The 21868-nt window shown below is 38.3% G+C and overlaps 1 protein-coding gene across 1 annotated transcript in view; it reads right to left on the reverse strand.

Annotated features, from left to right (window-relative positions):
- The window catches only part of POT1 (protection of telomeres 1), a 78725-nt gene that overhangs the window by 24342 nt on the left and 32515 nt on the right, over positions 1–21868 (reverse strand). Inside the window, exons 10-14 of the mRNA XM_081102564.1 lie at positions 18704–18859; positions 13196–13365; positions 12030–12112; positions 3609–3665; positions 1853–2009 (exon numbers count right to left, since the gene is read on the reverse strand). Of these exons, the coding sequence (XP_080958690.1) occupies positions 1853–2009; positions 3609–3665; positions 12030–12112; positions 13196–13365; positions 18704–18859 (623 nt within the window). The remainder of the gene's footprint in view (positions 1–1852; positions 2010–3608; positions 3666–12029; positions 12113–13195; positions 13366–18703; positions 18860–21868) is intronic.

The raw sequence follows: 21868 nt of genomic DNA on the forward strand, positions 1-21868 counted from the left end.
TTAGAGGGGACTATACATATATCAGTGTACACGGAGGCATAAACATAAACAATATATAAGCACACAAATATAATTGAGATGCGTATATAGTATTTATACATCATATATCTAGAGGGAAGATTGTTGAGCTTAAAAGCTAGTAAGTACACATTCATTCTAATGTCTTATACATTTATATGTTTATCTATCTATCTATATAAAAACCTAATATGCAAATAGACCGAACAGTGGAACAACCAAACAGCCAGTTGCTATATGACGCGCGCTTACCACCAGGGGGTGCACACGAAACATGGTGGACGTTGACTGTGGCAGGATGATAGAGGTGAGTGGGGGCACCAGACCAAGGCAGGGCACTGGTCGCTGTCATCAGGGCGAGCCTACGGTGGTTACTGAAAATTCTTTGCTCCCACGCACTGATACCCTGCCGGCGCTTGCACCCCGCTGCTGGCGCACGGCAATGGTCTCGATTGCTCAGGATCGTCAGCGGGTAAGAGCTGCGGCTACTGGCCCCAATTGTCCCTGAGGGCTTCTCCACCTTTCTCTGCTCCTGAGGGGCAATTGGGGCAGCAGCCACTGCTCGCACCTGCTGACGGCACCGGCCCCGCTCACACCTGTTACTGCCGTCAGCGGATGCGAGCGGGGCTGGCGCCATCAGTGTGTGGGAGCAGCGGGAAAGGAGCTGCCGGCAGACGGGACCTGTGGCGGGAGGTGCCAGGCGAGGGCGTGGAGGATGAGCAGAGACCTGCAACTGTGCCCACCGCAGCCTCGAGGCCCACAATTCCTTTCAAGGGCATGAATTCATGCACGGGGCCCCTAGTATTATAATAATTGATGGTTAGAATGAAGACTTTAAGGTACTGAGAAATTTTCAATTACTAACAGTAATTTAAGTTGCATTTACTATGTTATAGTTATTAAACAGGAGAGAAATATTTCCAACAAGGCTTTCTATGTCAGTTAAAATTTTCAACTAATCAGAAGTCTTTTCTATTTAAGAATTTTAGTTGCTTTGACTATTTGGGATCTTTTGTAATTCTATACAAACGTGATGATTACTTTTTCTATTTCTTTAAAAAATGTCATTGGGATTTTGATGGGATTACATTAAATCTGTATATTACTTTGGATAATATGGGCATTTCAACTATGTTGATTCTTGTAATCCATGAACATAGAATATCTTTAATTCATTGTGTCTTTTTCAATCTCTTTTAATAATGCTTTATAGTTTTCAGTATATAGGTCTTTCATGTTCTTTGTTAAGTTTATTCCTAGGTATTTTATATTTTTGTTGCAAATGCAAAAGAATTGTTTTTTCCATTTATTTTTCTGAAATTTAGGAATGCAGTGGATTTTTGTACATTGACTTTGAATCCTGCAACTTTACTGTATTTGTGTATTGTTTCTAATAGTTATTTGGTGGAGTCTTTAGCATTTTCTATGTAAAGAATCATGAAATCATTAATTTTAATAACAATGTCATCCCAATAAATTTAATTTAAATAGTAAAAAATTATAGTAGTTAATGGTCTATTTTTAAGAATATTTTTTGTGACAAATGAGTAAGTCTCCCCAAATATTTTCATAGTATATTATTTGTCTGCATTTGACAGAGCTACTAAGTTGAATTTCACATCTAAAAATAGCCCCTACTTTTGTTATTACTAAGAAATATCAGGATTTACTTTCTAAGAATTTAGTATTTTCTCTTAAAAATGTTAGCATTCTATCTAAACATAATGCAGAAAATCACAATTTACTCATTTCCAGGACTTAAACTGACATATATGAAAACCTATATACATAAGTATTATGAAATGAAACTTATGATATTATGGAAGATACTTACATTGACAGACAGTTAGGACAATAAAGTTTAATAGACTGAAAGAGTTTTCTGGGCTTATACGATCTCAATTTTGCTCGGATACGATATCGTTGGGGAGCTTTTTGTTTCAAAATAGCACATAGTGGGGTGTTCTCCAAATATTGATGATCTGTAAGTACTATAAAGAAATTTTAGATTAAGGCAGAATAATCTATAAGAATAACAAGTATATTCATGACACGAATCTCCTTGAAAATATATTCTAAAAAATCCATTTAAATTGTATTGTCAACCTGGATAAGATTTTTCCACATTTATCATCATCTCCATCTGTCTTTATCTCTGTCTCTCTCTTTCCACATATACAGGGTGTCCCCCCAAAAATGTATGTACATTCTAACAGTTGATAGTGTGTGTATACATTTTTTGGGGACACCCCATACCTTACAGATACATAATTCATTTGTAATTGTGTATATATGAGAATCCTTAGAGAATAATTTCCAGACATCACACCCCTTTAACCCTAAATATTTCAGTGTGTATTTCGCAAAAACAAGACTTCATTTACATAATAGAACAGACTTTATTCAAATTTCTCCAACAGTCCTCTCATAATATTCTTATTCAGCATTTTATTTCTGGGTTGAGAATCCAATCATGAGCCATGCATTTCATTTACTTTTCAAATCTCTTTGAACCCCTTTGGTGAAGAATGGTTCCTCAGCTTTACTCTGTCTTTCATGATACTGATGTATTTGAGAAGAGGCCATTTATTTGGTTGTGCCTGGCTTTTCTCATGATCAGATACAAAATATGCATTTCTGGCAGGAATATTACTATATAAATAATACTGTGACCTTCCTCCTCAATGTATCACATCAAGAGGCATACGATATCAGTGTTTTCTTTCCTGGGGATTTAATTTTGTTGGTTAAGGTGGTGTTCAACAGATTTCTTGACTATAAATTTATTTTTCCCCTTTTTAATTAATAAGAAAGTAATTGGGGAAAACATAAATATCCCAATCTTATTAAACATTAAAGATTCCACTAGTTTAGGACACACTGGCGATTCACAAATAAATCAATTACTATCATGGTTGCAAAATGGTGTTTTGTCTTTTTTCCTAGCTTCATCATTCCTTTTACATTCATTAGTTGCCATTCTATTTTCAATAAGAGCTTCCAGTCCTGGCTGGCGCTACTCAGTGGTGAGAGTATCATCCCTTGCACCGAAGTGTACTGGGTTCGATTCCCGGTCAAGGGCACATACCTGGTAGGTTTGACCCCTGGCCCTGGCCAGGGTTCCTATGGGAGGCAACCAATCGATGTGTCTCTCTCACATAGATGTTTCTCTCTCTCTCTTTCTCCCCACTCCCTCCTTCCCTCCCAGTCTCTAAAAATAAATGGGGAAAAAAGTTTAAAGAGTTTTCCATTCAACTTCATTTGTTTTGTTCTTTTATTTACTATCCACATGAGCTAGTGGATTCTACTTTATTCAGTAAGTTCTATTCCATCACTAGTATGTTTTATTTTGATGCTCAATTTGAACAAGATGTGACATGTTCCATCATTAACTGAGAATTTCTTTTCTGGGTTTCATTTTATGCTAGTTAGGATGAGGTAGAGGAATAAAAGAGAAATATAGATATGTTTTTGCCCTCATGGACATCTGCTCTCAATATTTAATAGAAATGAATTTGTTGATATGTGGAAGAACAGGTTTTAATATGCTCATGATTATCCTGTATTTAAAAAATGAAACATGGTCTTACTTGTAGCTGATAGTTGTTGACATCTTTCTACCTCATACAATGATACTGATCCAGAGCCTTTAGGAAGAAAAATAGGGAATTACACAGTTTTAAAATCCATTAAAAATTTAATGAGGCATTGAAAACCATAATACATTGCAGAGAAACTGAAAAAAATTCAAACAAATAGTAAAATATGCCATGTTAAGTGATGGAAAGTTTCCCAAATTACTCTGTAGATTCAATATAATCCTAATCAAAATTGCAGCAGGTTAATTGTAGAAAGAGACAAGTGGATTCTATCACTTAGGTAGAAATATAAGAATCTAGAACACATCTTGACAAAGAACAAAATTGGAGAACTTACTCAAGACTTAAAGACTTGCTAAATTAAGACCATATGGTACTGACATAAAGACTAACCAACATATCAACAAAATTAAATAGAAAGCTCAGAAATAAAACCACAGTTACATGATCATTTTATTTTTGATAAAGGCAGCAAAGCAATCCAAAGGGAAAGCAAAACTCTTTCAACAAATGGGGCTACAACTGGAAATTAGTGTGAGGGGAAAAGATGCTTAATTTATAATATTAGTAGGCACTGGACAGAAAGCCCAGAAATAAATCCACATTAATGCCCATTTAATTTTTGACAAATATGCCAAAGCCATCTTACAGAAAAGAAAACAAGCAGGTGATACAACTGTAAATTCATATTTTAAAAATGTCTATCTCATACACTACTACTAGCATTAAGAAGGAATAAACTATTGATACATAAAACAATCTATATATATAAAAGGTTAATATGCAAAGTGTCCCCTCAGGAGTTCGACCAGGCGTTTGATTGCTCACTATGATTTGCGCTGACCAACAGGAGGTGGCGCAGAACAAAGGAAGGCCCCGGCCAACAGCTGGAAGGCCCCGATTGGCCCTGATCACCAGCCGGGCCTAGGGACCCTACCTGTGCACAAATTTTATGCACCAGGAGTCTAGTATGAATCTAAAAAACATAGTTTATACAAGGGTACATAGTAATTCATTTATTTGAATTTCTAGAAGAGGTGCAGTTAATCTACGGCAGAAAAATAATCAGAAATTCTGGGGTGGGGTAGTGATGAGGATTCACTGGGAAGGAGCATGAGGGAACTTTCTGTGACAAGGATAATGCTCTAGATTTTAAGAGAGATTTAGGTTACACAGATTTGTGTATTAGTGAAAAGTCATAAAATCGTACACATAAGTTGTCCATTTCATTGCATATAATTTTATCTCAAAAATAAAAAATATCCTAAACAAACACTGAACTCTAATTAATGATGCTCATTCTGAAATGTTTAGGAGATATACTTAGGTCTGTAACTTATTTGAATCAAGAAATAATATGGATTGATAGATAAATGACAGAGCACATAGAGTAAGAGGTTAACTTGAGAAACAGGTTATAAGAATATGAGTGCTCACTTTATGTTGTTTCAACTTTTCTGTATGTTTAAAAATTTCATTATTTTGGAAAAATACAATGTGAAGGAAATAAAGGGAAAAGTGAATAAAATAATAAACTTACTAAATTTAATAGGATGACTTGGTGAACACCATAAGATAGAATTTTAATTCAACAAGAAAGCAAAAGTAGTGAACAGAGCAATAAACTTGAATTTTAATAATACTTTCTAAAATGAAGAATTTAAGACTTCAAAAAGTACCTATATTTTGTAATTACTCTACCTTACATCCTATCTAATAAAAGAGAAACATGGTAATTAGCCGTACGTCCGCTACCCTTCCCATTGGCTAATCAGGGCGATATGCAAATTAACTGCCAGCCAAGATGGCGGCTGGCAGCCAGGCAGCTTGAAGCTAACATGAGGCTTGCTTGCTTCAGTGACGGAGGAAACCAACATTCCCCGCCTGCCTTGCTGGCCTCTGAGCTTGCAGTTTGAAACACTGTTACAAATATAGAAGCTAAACAAAACCCCAGAAACCTGATTTCAGCCAGCCGGGATCTCAGAGCTGGAGTTGATACAGTATTTCGATTATAGAACACAAACAAACCAGATACCTGCTTTCAGCAGCGGAGGCCTCAGAGCTGGAGCCAGAGCTAAAGCTGGCCCAGAATTAAAAAAAAAGAAAAAAGGAGCAGTTGGGAGCTTCAGTCACCCAGCAGCCTGAAAACCGCCCTCAGCCCCTCACCCAGACTGGCCAGGCACCCCAGTGGGGACCCCCACCCTGAAGGGTGTGTGACCAGCTGCAAACAGCCATCATCCCCTCACCCAGGCTGGCCAGGCACCCCAGTGGGGACCCCCACTCTGATCCAGGACACCCTTCAGGGCAAACCAGCTGGCACCCACACGTGCACCAGGCCTCTATCCTATATAGTAAAAGGGTAACATGACTCCCAGCACTGGGATCGGCGGAGCCGCGAGGCCTCCAGGCACTGGGATCAGTGGAGCCGAGAGGCATCCCGGCACCGGGATCAGCGTGACAGGGGGCAGCGCCCAAACCCCCTGATCGCCCTGCGTCTCTGTGTGTGACAGGGGGCGGCGCTCCAAGCCCCTGATCGGCCCTGCTCTGTGTGTGACAGGGTGCGGCGCCCCAACTCCCCAATCGGCCCTTCTCTGAGCCCGACCAGGGGCTGCATCTAGGGATTGGGCATGCCCTTTGCCACCCAGGAGCAGGCCTAAGGCAGCAGGTTGTTATCTCCTGAGGGGTCCCAGACTGTGAGAGGGCACAGGCTGGGCTGAGGGACCCCTCCTCCCCACCGAGTGCACAAATTTTTGTGCACCAGGCCTCTAGTTCTACTATATAAAACCAGATGCCTGGCACATGAAATTCGTGCACAGATACGGTCCCTAGGTCTGGTCTGCGATCAGAGCCATCTTCCCTGGCTGCTGGCAGCCAGCCCTGTGCCCCGCCGCCACCCACCCTCGGTTCCCCATTCACCACTGGGCAATCAGAGCCTGTTGGCCAGGGAAAGGGACCAAGAGGCCCTGCACTGAGCATCTGCCCCCTCGTGGTCAGTACGTGTCATAGTGACTGGTCATTCCACCAGTCGGTTTGCATATTACCCTTTTATTATATAGGATAGTATATTATGTTATTATAATTTAGGGTTATCATGTATAATAGTTGTCCTTCTTCCTCAGCATGACCAATAGATTACATAAGAATCTATGACAAGAGAACTTGAATGGACATGCTAAACTGGGAAAGTATAATTTCAATGAATCTGATTTCTTAGTAAATGCCATTCTGCATGGCTTAAAAGTAGTCAAGTAATGAGAAAATCTGTGTAAAATATATACATGGTCTCTCATAAATAAAAATGGTAAAGAATCTATAAGGAATCCATCCAACAGGAAATCAGATAAGGGATAAGAGCCGACAATTCAAAGAGGGAGTAAAAAGGGCCAATAAATATATGTTAACTTTTTATGTGTTTGGGTTCAAGATGGCTGTGGAGTAGATGAAAGCAACACACACCTCCTTCTGACACTAAACTGGATTTACAGCTAAAATTTAGAATAATCAACCTGAATAAACAACTGATTATTCTAAAATTTAGAATAATCAACCTGAATAAACAACTGAAGGGCACTTGAACAGGAGTATTACATCCAAAAATTGAAAAAAATAAGCTACATTGAATCTTTTGAGAAGGGTGTAGACATGGAGAAGGCTGGTCCCTACACCCAGGTGGCAGGGACTGAGAAGTTGGAGGGATATTGTGGCTGCAAAAGTCCACCCTGAGGAAAGTGGGGTCTCAATACCACACTGGGACCCCAAACCAGAGTACCAGGACCAGGAAGAAGAGCCTACATAGCATCTGGCAGCAAAAATAAGCAGGGACTTTGTCTGCTGAAAAGAGTGTGAGGTTTGCTAGAATACCAGGGCCAATGCACTGGGGCTCACTCTTAGGCACTCACCCAGGGCTCTGGAAGAGGGAAGGAGACTCGGGGTATAGGTAAGCCATAAAGAGAAGATCTGGGGGGCATAGCTATGGAGATCTGGAAGGTCAGCTTCTGAGGTGTGGATCCTGAGTCAATATCCCACACCACCCTCAGGCGCCATCTTTCAAGGTCGAGCACTTGTCTTCTTAGAGCACCAGCTAGAAAAAGTGCACTAACCCCGCCCTCCAAATACTGGTGACACCACCCTGCCAAGACTGAGACCAGCAGAACGGACTGTTGGCTGCATCCAACAGGGACCTGAGGTGCACGCTTCTTCTAGAGAAACTATAAATGACTCTAAGACGATCATTGAACTGAGTGGCTTTGGAACAAGGGCCAGTCTTTCCCCCTTCCCACAGGTTAGGCAGGCACCACCCGCAATGGAAGACTCCCATGCTAGGGTCACAGGGAGCAGGCAGCTGAGTAGCTAGGAGGAGGCATGCATTTGCATCCCTCTCCCGGTCCTGCGCCACTCCCAACACAAGGCTGCCTTGATTTGCATTCCCAAATTCTGCTGGACACTGGCCTGCCAAGCACAGTTCTGCAGCGGGAAGGAAGCACAACTCAGAACCGGGACATTTGGCTTGACCCCCTCCAAGCCTCCTGTTGGGGTCTCTGGTGGTGTGCTGCTGAGCTAAGTGAAGGCAAGCAGCTCACTCACTTCCCATGGCACAGTTGGTGCTACCCCCCAAAAAAGGTTTTCTTGATCTGTATGCTCAAGTCCCAGTGACCCTGTTCTGTGTCGCTGAGCATGATCCTACAGTGAGGACATCCTACCTGAACCTGGGACACACTCCTCTTGGGGGAGCTACGATTGAAGACTCTGGAACAGACTGCACAGCATGAGTCTGGAGTAGGGTCCACATTCTCCCCATTGAGTGCCGGACCATGCTGCCCCAAACTAGGGGACCCATTAGCCCTGTCTGCCTGACCTGGTCACCTCGACCTACTAAGCTTGAGCTCAGTGGGGCGTGGCTAGCTTGGCCCACTCTACAGCCTTTCTGCATAAGACTCTGGAGGAAGTCCAGACAACCTTGAGGAGGAGCAAATTAGCCAACAGGTGGATGCAGATCTCAGGGAACCTTGACCTATTATTTATCTGAGCCCAGCTCAGAACTCCAGGAAGCTGACCCGTATATACAGATTAACCCTCTGTGGCAACCCAGGTCCAGTAGATGCAGACACAAAGAGTAAACAGCCTGGTAGCACTAGATAGGCAGACCAAAACCAGTTACGTACAATGTCTGATAGTGACCTGTACCTGAACATCACTCAAGTGGACCCAGAACCGACACAGCCAGTGGTGGGATTCAAACAACACCAGAGGTCAATTCAACCAGCCACGCAAGAGACACACCCAAAGGAAGATTCTAGCAGCCACTAGATCCTGCTGGGAGCAACTCTGCCTCAAAGGGCAGCCCTATACAATGTCTCACTCAATGATTGAGGTTAACCCTTACAGCCACCCAGCCTGAAGGGTTAATTCCACCCACCAAACGGCCAACAGCATTCATCAAGATGCAACTAAAACAGGGAATGCACATAACCCATAAGAAACATTCCTGGAGTACTGAGCACAGGTGATCTGGAAGACTGTGCCACTGAGCCCAACAAGACACCTCGAGACTACACCTGCACAGCAGCTTACACACCAGGGTCAAGGTCAAGCCTCAGTTAGCCAGCCTGAGGGTCGATCCCACACATGAACATGCCCAAAACAATCAAGACCTAATTACAAAAAGAGGGCCCAAATAACCCACACAAGAGACATTCCTAGAGTGCCCAGCTCAGGAGATCAAAGAGACTGCACCATGGGGTCCCACAGCACACCTACTGCAGAAAGCCACCACACCAAGGCTGGGAGCCCTAGCAGTTCCATATACGACATAAAACAAGCACAAAGAGACAGCCAAACTGGGGAGACAAAGAAAAAACCCGAAGTCAAAGAAAAGAAGGAAATCCAGAAAAAGAGCTAAATGAAATGAAGGCAAGCAATTAATGAGATATAGATTTCAAAGTGGTTATAAGGATGCTTAACAGCATGAAAAGTTACATAGAAACCATGAAAAAAAATCAGGTATAAATAAAGAATATGCTGATATAAAGAATACATTGAAAGAAATAAACAATAGGTTTGACAAAGCAGAAGATCAAATCAGCAATTTGGAAGACAAGGTAGAAAAAAATCATCCAATTAGAGCAGCAAAAAGAAAAAAGAACTAGAGAAAGAGGATACTTTAAGGCAGTGGTTCTCAACCTTCCTAATAACATGTCCCTTTAATACAGTTCCTCATGTTGTGGTGAACCCCAACCATAAAATTATTTTCGTTTTACTTCATAACTGTAATTTTGCTAATGTTATGAATCGTAATGTAAATATCTGATATGCAGGATGTATTTTCATTGTTCGCGACCCACTGGTTGAGAACCGCTGCTTTAAGGGAACTTAGGGAAAACATGAAACTTAGCAACATCCACATCATAGGGCAATGATGGCGAACCTATGACACGTGTGTCAGAGGTGACACGCGAACTCATTTTTTTGGTTGATTTTTCTTTGTTAAATGGCATTTAAATATATAAAATAAATATCAAAAATACAAATCTTTGTTTTACTATGGTTGCAAAGATCAAAAAAATTCTATATGTGACACGGCACCAGAGTTAAGTTAGGGTTTTTCAAAATGCTAACACGCCGAGCTCAAAAGGTTCGCCATCACTGTCATAGGGCTTCCAGAAGAAGGAGAAAGTGAGCAAGGGATAGAGAATCTATTTGAAAAAATAATGACTGAAAATTTCCCTAACATGCTGAAGGAAAAAGTCATGCAAGTTCAGGAAGCACAGAATCCCAATCAAGATGAAACCAAAGATACGCACACCAAGACACATCATAATTAAAATGGCCAAGATTAAAGATAGAGAGAGAATCTTAAAGGCAGCAGGAGAGATACAATTAGTTACCTACAAGCAAGTTCCCATAGGCTGTCAGCAGATTTCTCAACATAAACACTTCAGGCCAGAAGAGAGTGGCATGAAGTATTCAAAGCAATGAAAAGCAATAACCTGAAACAAAGACTGCTCTATCCAGCATGCTATCACTTACTAGTAAATTCAAAGGCAAAATAAAGAGCTTCCCAGACAAAAAAAGGCTAAGGGAGCTCAGTACCACCAAACCAACATTGTATCACATGCTATAGAGACTGCTTTAAGAAGAAAAAGAAAATAGAGAGGAAAGGAACATAAGCATAAAGAAAAAAATGGCAATAAATAAGTACCTATCAATAATGACCTTCAATGTAAACTAATTAAAAGCTCTAATCAAAAGATATGAAGTAGCTGAGTGGATAAGAAAATATGACCCATATATATGCTGTCTACAAGAGATACAACTCTGAACAAAAGATTCACATAGGCTGACTTGTGAAGGGATGGGAAAAAATATTCCATGCTAATAAAAACGAAATAAAGCTGGGGTAGCAATACTTATTTTTGACAAAATAGACTTCCAAACAAAGGCCATAACAAGAGACAAAGAAGTTCACTACATAATACAGTAGGTCCTCGGGTTACGTCAGAGATCCGTTCCTAAGGTGTGACCTAACGTGATTTTCGCCAAGTCAGAACCCACCTACATAAGCACCTACGTCATCACATGGAACACACAAACAGCAGTAACAAAGTGAAACAGTAAACAAAATTTAAAAGAAAGATAACAATTCCTGACCTTTACTTGTGGTAAATAAATAATAAAAAACATAAAGCACATATGCACATACGTCCAAATGACGGAACTTTTTTTTTTTTTTAATAGATAAATGGGAGATGGTGACGTAACCACAAACGACGTACGTCGAGTCTGACATAACCTGAGAACTGTCTGTACTAAAGGGATTAATCCAGCAAGAGAATATAACCCTTATAAACATATATGTACCCAATATAGGAGCACCTAAATATATTTTTAAAAACTGGTGGTAGACTTTAAGGGATAGATCAACAGCAAAACAGTCATAGTAGAGGACTTTAATACCCCACTGTCATCAATGGATAGATCTTCCAGACAAAAAAATCAACAACGAAACAGTGACCTTAAATGGAACACAGGATCAGATAGATTTAATTGATATTTACAGAACATTTCACCTCAAAGCAGCGGAATATACATTCTTTTCAAGTGCACATGGAATATTCTCAAAGATAGACCACATGCTAGGACAGAAAATAAGTTGGAATGTGTGTAGGAGGAAACCATTCAATGTATTTGTCACATCAGGTTTCTCTCTCTTTCTGTCTCTCTCTCTCTCTCTCCTCTCTCCCCCCTCCCCTTTCCACTCTCTCTAAAAATCAATGAAAAAAAATATCCTCACTTCTTGGGTGAGGATTTAAAAAAAGAGACAGATATAGGAAGATAATAAAATAGAGAATTAATGTTGATAAAACCATTTTACTTGGCAGAGATTAAGCTGTGAACGTTAAAAATTGTCCTTACTTGTTGGAAAGCTGTCCTCACATTCCGATTGACATACACCATCTGAACACTGATTGGCTGTCAAACTTGCACATTCTAAAGCCCTATAATTGGAAGACTGTAAGTTAAAATCACATGAAACAAAGTTAATATGGTCAGTTTAGCTCTACCCATAAGAACCAAGAACTCACTAAAATTGTATAAAAAATTCTGTGTGTGTATTCATTTCTCCATAGAAGGTCTATATATCTAGAGTTCCAAGGGTCCTCAAAATTTAAAAAAAACAAACACTGAGTCTAGGAAGATACAAGTGTAACATTGGGATGATGAAATATTGTGAACAAAAATAAGTTTGTAATTTAATGGATAACATTCTTAGTCAGAACAATCTCACTCTAGAGCCAAGAAGTAAAATATAACATGATAAAGTAGTGAAACTCATATTAAGATTATTAAAATAGCAAATTTAATGGATTTTAAAGTCATTGCTTTCAATATTTTAATATTTAGAAAATATCTACATCATTTCAAAGTACTAAATGGGATATTTTCTATAACTCTTTGAAGATATGCAGAAGATTTACTTTTATTTCTCTAGAATACTGGTCAAAAATTCTTATACACAGAGACTACAAACACATCAGGAAAAAGAACTGCATATAGGACTTAGGGTACTACCCACTTTCTGGAAACATCTAAAAGTTTTAAAAATATGACACCCTAAAACACTTCTGTTACCTATTTTATCAGCAACAGGCACTTTAGAAAGGCCATTTTCTTTTTCATATCAGGATCAAGTATATTTGGAATGCTAGATATATATGCAATTTTCCAACTTTAGCTAAGCTCGTTTCCACTCTTCATTGCTGTCCTTGGAAAATGTGGTAAATGACAGAAGAGCATATGTGCAAGAATAGACGAATAGAGGTAAGTACATACTGAAGTGGAAACCTTAGACTATATCCCAGCTCTGCTACTCTTTAGCTATTTGAACCTACAATCACTTCATTTGTTTTATTTGGTTCACCTCACTAAAAAAAAAATGGATAATGCCACAGAAGGCTATGAGGATCAATTACAAGGAACCTTTTAGATTCCCCCTTACCACCCCAGAATAGTATTGTCTTGAAAATCTGCTTAATTGATACCTTATTTACAATTTTTAAATAGATGTCTAATAAGCCTACTTTTTCAGTTGATCCACATCAGAGTTGCTTTCTGGCAAGACTCTGATTCCCCGACCATAACTGGTACCTCCATGGAGATGAAACTCTAGCGCTAGCAATGTAGCCTGGTTCTCCGAATTCACTGATTGAAGTTTGGTATGAAGGCTATAAATTCTAAGAAAGCTTCCAACCTAAAAAGAGATTATTAATTTTTTTTAGAAAATGGAGAAAAACCAAACCATTTCTAGTACTCAAAATATTTAACAACCATATGGGGTACAGACCAACCACCAGGGCAGTTTAGAAAGGCCAATGACATACCAGAAAAGATACTGGTATGTTATACTGGTAGGTTGTGTACTGAACATCAGCCCCAATGACACCGTATCAAACCCAAAATGTATATATATATATATATATATATATATATATATATATATGTATATATAGCATACATATATATGTTAAAAATAAGTCATTTCTACTTCAGAGATATTAAAGCAGGGTGGGAAAACTTTCTGACTCGAGGGCCACAATGGGTTCTTAAACTGGACCGGAGGGCCGGAACAAAAGCATGGATGGAGTGTTTGTGTGAACTAATATAAATTCAAAGTAAACATCATTACATAAAAGGGTACGGTCTTTTTTTTCAATAGTTTTATTCATTTCAAACGGGCTGGATCTGGCCCGCGGGCCGTAGTTTGCCCACGGCTGTATTAAAGTATGAAAGATTGAGTCTTAGCATTGATAAATGACCTAAAACAAGCCTATGCCCTCTATTTGATTAATAAATTAAGATTAATAAACCTATTTGATTAAGGTTCCTGAAAATAACTTGTTTTAACTACTTTAATGTAAGATTTAATTAAATCTGATCACTAAAATACTCATAAGAATAGTATACAATAATTTAAAATCTGCTACTATATCAGAACAATACATCCCTTATCCCACAAGTTCTATGAAAACTTTTAGATTAAACCAATTATAGTTGGGAACTAAATGTTCTATAGTTAATTTCTATGGTTAAGTTTTGTTAAGCATAATCTTAAAAATACCTTCAATTACAGAGTGTTTGCTATACTTTTAATGTAGAAGACTTAAAATGAGGCAGATAGAGATTGTTTGTCAAAGAAATTGACACCCACGAAAAGTAGAAACTATATAACCTAAATCATATTTTTATAAAGAGTTATAAACAAAAGGAGTTACCAAATTGGAAATTTAATTTATTTGCATAAAACAGCACTCTTGACTGCTGATGATTGCAGGAATACAATTCTCTTTTTCACTTCAAGTTCAGAATTGAGTAACAGTGGTGAAATGTTATGCAACAGCAAAGCTATATAAGGGGAAGTATAAAAAAAAAGAAGCCCTGGCCAGGTGGCTTGGTTGGTTGGGCTACCATCCTATTCACCAAAAGGTTGTGGCTCCATTCCCAGTCAGAGAACATACCTAGGTTGCGGGTTTGATCCTCTATGGGAGGCAACTTCTCTCTCTAAAAATCAATAATCCTATACAATAAGAGCCTAATATGCAAATCAACTGAACGACTGGTTGTTATGATGTGCACTGACCACCAGGGGGCAGACGCTCAATGCAGGAGCTGCCCCCTGCTGGTCAGTGCGCTCCCACAGGGGGAGTGTGCTCAGCCAGAAGCTGGGCTCAGGGTTGGTGAGCACAGCAGTGGTGGCAGGAGCCTCTCACCTCTGCTGCAGGCGGGTAGTAAGGAGCGAGGGATTCTGGACTGCGAGAGCCCCGGACTGCGAGAGGGATGTCCGCCTGCCAGCAAAGCCTGATCCCCAGGCCTAAGCCGGCAGGCGGACATCCCCCCAAGGGGTCCTGGACTGCAAGAGGGTGCAGGCCAGGCTGAGGGACCCCCTCCTGCCCCAGTGCATGGATCTGGTGCACTGAGCCTCTAGTAAATCAATAAATAAGATGAGATAGTAAACCAATCTGCCATCTCTGCTTATTGCTGTCTCAGTTAATTGTATTTCTCCTCCCCAACCTCTGGATTTGATGGAGGGGAGAAGTGGGAGAAAAAAGTAAAGGGGTATAACCCACACTCCCAGATGCTACTCCTTCATTCACAAGAGTTTTTCCCATCCAATAATGGATTTTGTGAGGAGGAGGCAAGGCAGTTTTTTCTTCTCTGACCTCTTCCACTAACATCTACTTCATGGCAGTGGAACAGGGTGGTCAGAGAGGGAAAACACAAAAAGAAGAAAAAAAAAGGAACTGATTTTCCTCATGATATCCAAAGTAAGATACTGAAACAAAATATAAAACAGTCTATTTCTATTTACTTTTATCTGACTTTTCTGAACATTTATTATAATTGATGACTTTTTTTAATATACATAATATATCAGTACAGTACACATAAGTCCCACAAAGGACTTAAAGAAGGCCGAAACACAAGGAGGAAGACAGCATATTCATGAATAAAAATCTTCTACATTATAAAGATAATTTCCCCTTGATTAATTCATCTTTAAAAATCAATGGAATATAGATTAAAATCCCCAATGTCTTTCATGAAATGTAAAAAGCTGCTCTGAAAAATGTATATAACCGTGAACAGACAAGTCAATTTTGAAGACAACTGCGAGGGGGGTCTTGAATTATGGAATATCATTTTAAAATAAAGGTACAACAATTAAGACAGTCTCGTATAATGCAGATATATGTATGAACATAGATAAATCCTAAAAATATGTCAAAGGAAAAAAGCAAATTACAGAATGATACATATACAATATACATTTTTCAGACAAAAGTATAATAAACATGGGTATTCATGCCTACAAAAATGAGAATAAGCAGAGATACAAAGAAGGTTCAGTATGTAGTTTTAGTTCTAAAAATTAACAGTACCTAAAATAAATGTGACAAAACATTTAGAAATGTTAAGTATGAATGGTAAGCATATCAATGTTTATCATACTATCTTCTCTATTATTGTATTTCAAAATAAAACAAAATTTAAAGACCAAGAGAGAATTTATTTATATAAAGATGACAAATTGTTATTTCCAGAAATTCCTTCTGGAGGCAGCATTGTATTTTTATAAGCTTACTAAATATACTAGGAAATATGCCAGATGCTCTATTATAATGGACAAATATTACTTAATTTTGTCGGGAATGTGATAAGATTCCAGAAATAAAAGTGATGGTGTCAGAACCAAACAATTACAAAAACTACTTTAAAAATTGTTACAAAAGCCCATTTCAATGCAGAAACATTAAAAATAAAGCAAAGCAAGTACAGGTATTAAGAAATCACTATCCCTTTAGAAATAATTTAAAGATTCCTTATAAACTCTCATGAATTTCACTTTAGGTTTAATATTTTTAAAGATCTACACATGTCCAAATTATACCTCTTGAGTCACTGAAGGCTAAACAAAATTGTTACTACGTGTTTTATGATTATTTTAAAATTGTGTCAAGATAAGACTGGGGATTGAATATACACTGCTTTAACTTCCAGATAAAAGGTTTAAACTGTCTGTTTGTGTAAAATGCTTAGACAATGAGATAACTTAAAAACAAGATATATAAAAAATGTTATGGGCAACTTATGCTGTAAAAAATGTGTTATAAATAGAAGTCAATTATATTTATTTTATAATTGCTTTAACTGTCCTCTTTATTTAAAAAAATATATATTTTTTCTTAACTGTACCTAAACAGTAAAAATGTGTTCCATGTATTTCGGTATAGAAATGGAATTTTAAATAGTTACCCTCAAGTGTTGATAAGAATTCATTTGTATCAATGTCATCTGTCTTGATTTCTTAAATTAATATGAAATGGTTGATATAGAGGTTGTCTCAGAAAAATTAAAATGTGATGTCAATGTACATTAATAAAATACTACAGTTATATTACTTATACATAGAAAAATCCTCTTCATTTACTATTACACTGCAGATACATATGTCCTCTCTCAGAAAAAAACCTAAGAGCTCAATATTTAATGGTGTGCTCACAGCACCCTCTAGTGGGTGAGATGAAGCAGACAAAAAGGGAGAGGGAAAAACTGAAAAAGAATTCACAGTCCTTGCTCATCCACTCATTTACCAGCAAATACTATGCTTTCATCCTTACTACACGGAAAGCACTGAGCTGGGTGCTGCTCAGGACTTGGATAAGAAAGTCCGGACAAGTGAGGGAAACAGAAAGACATGCAGAAGCAGCACAGGCAAAGACAAGGGCATTTGAAAACAGATCTAAAATGTGTATCATTTTCACTTATAAAAGAAATCTATATTTTTAAAAGATTTTAGCACTAGCTTTAACATTACATTTTTGTTAAAATAACGAATCAATGTAGATAAAATGAGGGAAAAGCATCAAAGATCTACCTCCAACAGTTAATTTTCTCAAATATGTCAGAACATGAATGAACACACACGCATAAAGGAGTAAGAAAGTGCAGTAGTTATCACCATCCTGGAGCCTGACTTAATCTAATTTATTGATTTGGGTTGAGTGGGCTTTATGTGTAACACAATGTGCAAGTGGAAATATTTCCTTCTCCAAAAACATGTATTTACAAAGGAAAACTGGGCACTAAAATTCAGTTCTAAAAATTGCAATTCACTTTTAGTTTTCTTCCTATAAGTTGGTTGTATAACTTTCTGTAAGTAAGCTGTGTACCTAACTCCCTAAAGGTGGGATGGGAGCTATTTGCAATAAAGGAAATCATTTCTTTATACTGGTTGAGAGGATTGGCTCTGGAAACAGACAGTGTAAATTCAAATACTGGTTTCAACAAGTAGCTGTGAGCTCTTGGACTTACTCTCTGAGTGTGTCCGTTTTCTCATTTGTAACATGGAAATGATGACAGTTATCTACTGAGCAGGATAAAGCTAAATACAGAGGAAGTGCTTAACAAATATTACTATTATTACTGTTGTTATTAATGATGCTATTCTTTGCTGGAAAGAACACTTGCAAATAAGATATTAAAAAATAAAGAAAATATGCCTTAAAATATATTATTACTAAGCAAAAACTACCTTACCTAAACAGTATATGCTTTCCTAAAGCTATATCCCCAAAACAGTGAGCAAATTCTAATAGACTGTACAGTACACACACACAGACACACAATTTATGATGGTAGAGGTAGATTAATAATTTCTTAAATTAGTAAGTACAAAGACTAGATTTTATCAAACTGAAAATTAGCAAAGCTCAATGTTTAAATATACAAATATTTTATAAATCCTGTCATTTTAAAGCAGTACATCATACACAACAAAATTTTTCTTTACTATTTTTATAGTAATATTGCATACAGATTTAAGATATTCAGGAAACATTACTTTGAAAAAGCTGTTCAAGCCATTATATTTTAGTACACTAGTAATTATTATGAACATTCATTTTACAAATTAAATATTAAAGAATATAAATTTGGAGTTAATTTCTAGACCTCAAATATCATCTATGAATGTGATTTACCCCCATTTATGAAAATTTAAAAAAAGCAAACAGCTCGCTATTCAACCTCACCTTCAGAGATTTTGCCACTTGAACATGGTTGTCATAGACTAAAATGTCTACTGCCAGGCTCTGCAGCCGCCGGATATGACCTAGATCACCATGGAAAACAAGGTCTTGTACGCAGACTCTCCAGGACGGAAACGGGGTCCTGGTGCCATCCCATACCTGCCGGAAGAGGGCAGAGCGAAGTTGAATGACCTGTTCGTAAAACTGTGGAGGCTAAAGGAGTTCTACTGGCTGGCAATGTAACTTAAAAGTAATTAAATGTATACTCCCAAATATCTGCTAAACTTTAAATGTGATGTATAACCTTCTCTGACTGTAAAAGGACTACATATGAAGATGTACAGAAAAAAGTTCAAACTACTATGACCGTAGAAAAGACATAGTGTTGAACTTTATACTTTTTTCTCCTATGCATTTATGTATTGTATTATTATTTTTTAACGAACTGGCATTATATTCTGTTTTTCATTTCTTAGTATATTCTTGAGAAATTTATCAGGAAATTTAAATATTCTTCTAAAATACAATTTTCAATGGCTTCACATTATTTCCTGGTATGGATGCACAAATTTATTAAACCAATAAACCCTTTATTGGTCATATGAGTTGTTTCAAACCTTTCATACTATTTCAAATAACTTAGCAATAATTATCTTACATATATAAACTTTTATGAGTGCCTCTGCTAATATTCTTAAGTATAAATTCCTAGCTTTTAGGAATGTTTGTTCAGTTTGTTTCAATTTGGAAAAGGCCTTTAAATGTACAGACAGGACTATTTTGCTTATGTTAGATGTTACCAATACAAATGCATGAACGTCATGGGTGCTGGAAAAGGAATAGGGATACTGATTGCTGTGTCAGGAGCACTCGGATAAAGAGGGCCCGCATGTGCTGCCCCATCCTTAAGACAAGAGCCAGCCCGGGCTGTGCTGCAAAAGGGTATCAAGTGGGAATGTCTCTGCATGTCAGGAGTTCGACTTGAATAAAAAACACTACATTGCTAAACAGAAGATGTCTGCCAGGGTCAGGTTACAGAGGAAGGACTGAATAATGCTGGTGACAGTGCAAGTTTCTAATAAACAATTATGGGTTTGTGTCACTCATTCCATTTCCTAAATAGTTCAGAGACGCAGAACAATTACTTTGGGAGCAGTAACATCACAATGCACAAACATGACTCTCCATTTGTAATTTGTTCTTCCATTTTGTGCAGACTGTTTCTGTGATTTTAAAATGTCTTTACAGACCAATCCACAAGCCTTTTGAAGGAGGAAATGAGAGGATACAGTGTCGCTACATTGCTTTTATGCTCTAGTTTTAATTGCCTAGAAATCAGACTTTTAACAACCTTTCTTTACCAATTTGAAATGTTATTTTTATCACATTTTGAATTACCATAGGTATAAGGACGTTCCTGAGGTTTTTAATTCTTTCCATTGATCAGTCTTACTATAACCTTAATTATTATAACTGCATAATATGTTTAAACTGGAGTCCTGGTGCACAAAATCAGTGCACTGGGGGGTAGGAGGTGTCCCTCAGTCCAGCCTGCACCCTCTCCAATCTGGGACCCCTTGGGGGATGTCTGACTGCCAGTTTAGGCCCGATCCCACTGGCAGTCGGACATCCCTCTCACAATCAGGGACTGCTAGATCCCAGCCGCTCGCCTGCCTGACTGCCCCTAACTGCTTCTGCCTGCCAGCCTGATCACCCCCTAACCACTCCCCTGCCAGCCTGACCGACACCTAACCGCTCCCCTGCCAGCCCAGTCACCCCCAACTATCTTCTCCTGCCAGCCTGGTCGCCCCCTACTGCCCTCCCCTGCTGGCCTGATCACCCCCAACTGCCCTCCCCTGCTGGCCATTTTGTGGCTGTGGGCACCGCCATCTTTGAGGGTGTAGCAGTGAATTAGCATATTCCCTCCTTATTGGCTGTGGGTGCCACCATCTTTGAGGGTGGGGCAGTCAATTAGCATATTCCCTCCTCATTGGCTGTGGGTGCCACCATCTTTGCAACAGTGTGAGGGTCAATTAGCATATTCCCACTTTATTAGATAGGATATCTGATAGACAGCTCCCATTTAGCTTTCTTTGGCAAGCCTTTCTTGTTTTATTTCTAGTCATTTGTTTCTAATAAACTTCAGAATTATAATCAATTTAAAAAAACAATGTGATTTTAATTAAAACCTTACTTTATTTAAAACACTTTAGTAAAAAAATCAAAAATCTTTTATTAGTTCGAGTTTTCTTTAAAGCTCCTTAGTAAAGTTTTCCTCACAGAAATTCAGATATTTCTTACATGAACTTTCTTATTTTACAGTCATTGAGACTTTGAAAGATATTTTTTAAAAATATAGTTTTATTGATTTCAGAAAGGAAGAGAGAGGGAGAGATAGAAATATCAATGAAAAAGAGGATCAACTGGCTGCCTCTTGCATGCCACTTACTGGGGATCCAGGCAGCCGCAACTTTGGCATGTGCCCTGACCTGGATGGAAATGCGACCTCCTGATTCATAGGTCCACACTTAACCACTGAGCCACACTGGCAGGGCTGAAAGATTTTTGTTCAATTATCTGTTCTATTTATTACTGATATGTAGAAGAGCTATATTTTACTAATGTTTTAAACCACTTAGCTCACTGAATAATTTTTATTAATCCAAATAGCTTTTTAGTTTATTGTTGGGGTTTTCATATCTTGTAAGTACTAGGAACACATAAATGATATTTGCTTGTGAATACTAAGCCAATAACATGCATTTACATAGTCAGAGTATTTAATGTGTATATAAACATGTGCTACTATCAACTTTAAAAACTTCACATTTTCCTCAAAGATTTATATCTTCACCATTCCTTAATATGGGCAAGATATAAATGATAATAATGCTAAACCAATATTGGTCCAAGAACTACTGCAATCCATTTCCTCCCCTACTGTTCCAAAGGGCCAGAAGTTAAGGAAACCCACAGGAGCAAGGCTGAAGCAGTGCTTGTTTAAATGCATCCTGCCTAGGATGCGTAGGTGAGGATATTATCAGACAATTGCCTTCTTCAAAAGCTACTCATGATTTAACAGGGAGAGTGGTAAACAAAGACTAGATGGGTCTTGTGTCACTTTTTAAATTCTGTTGATTTAAAAACACAAGAGCAACGAACACTTCA

This window comes from Myotis nattereri (assembly GCF_964212035.1).
Source record: "Myotis nattereri genome assembly, chromosome: 11".
In the NCBI taxonomy this organism is placed as follows: domain Eukaryota; kingdom Metazoa; phylum Chordata; class Mammalia; order Chiroptera; family Vespertilionidae; genus Myotis; species Myotis nattereri.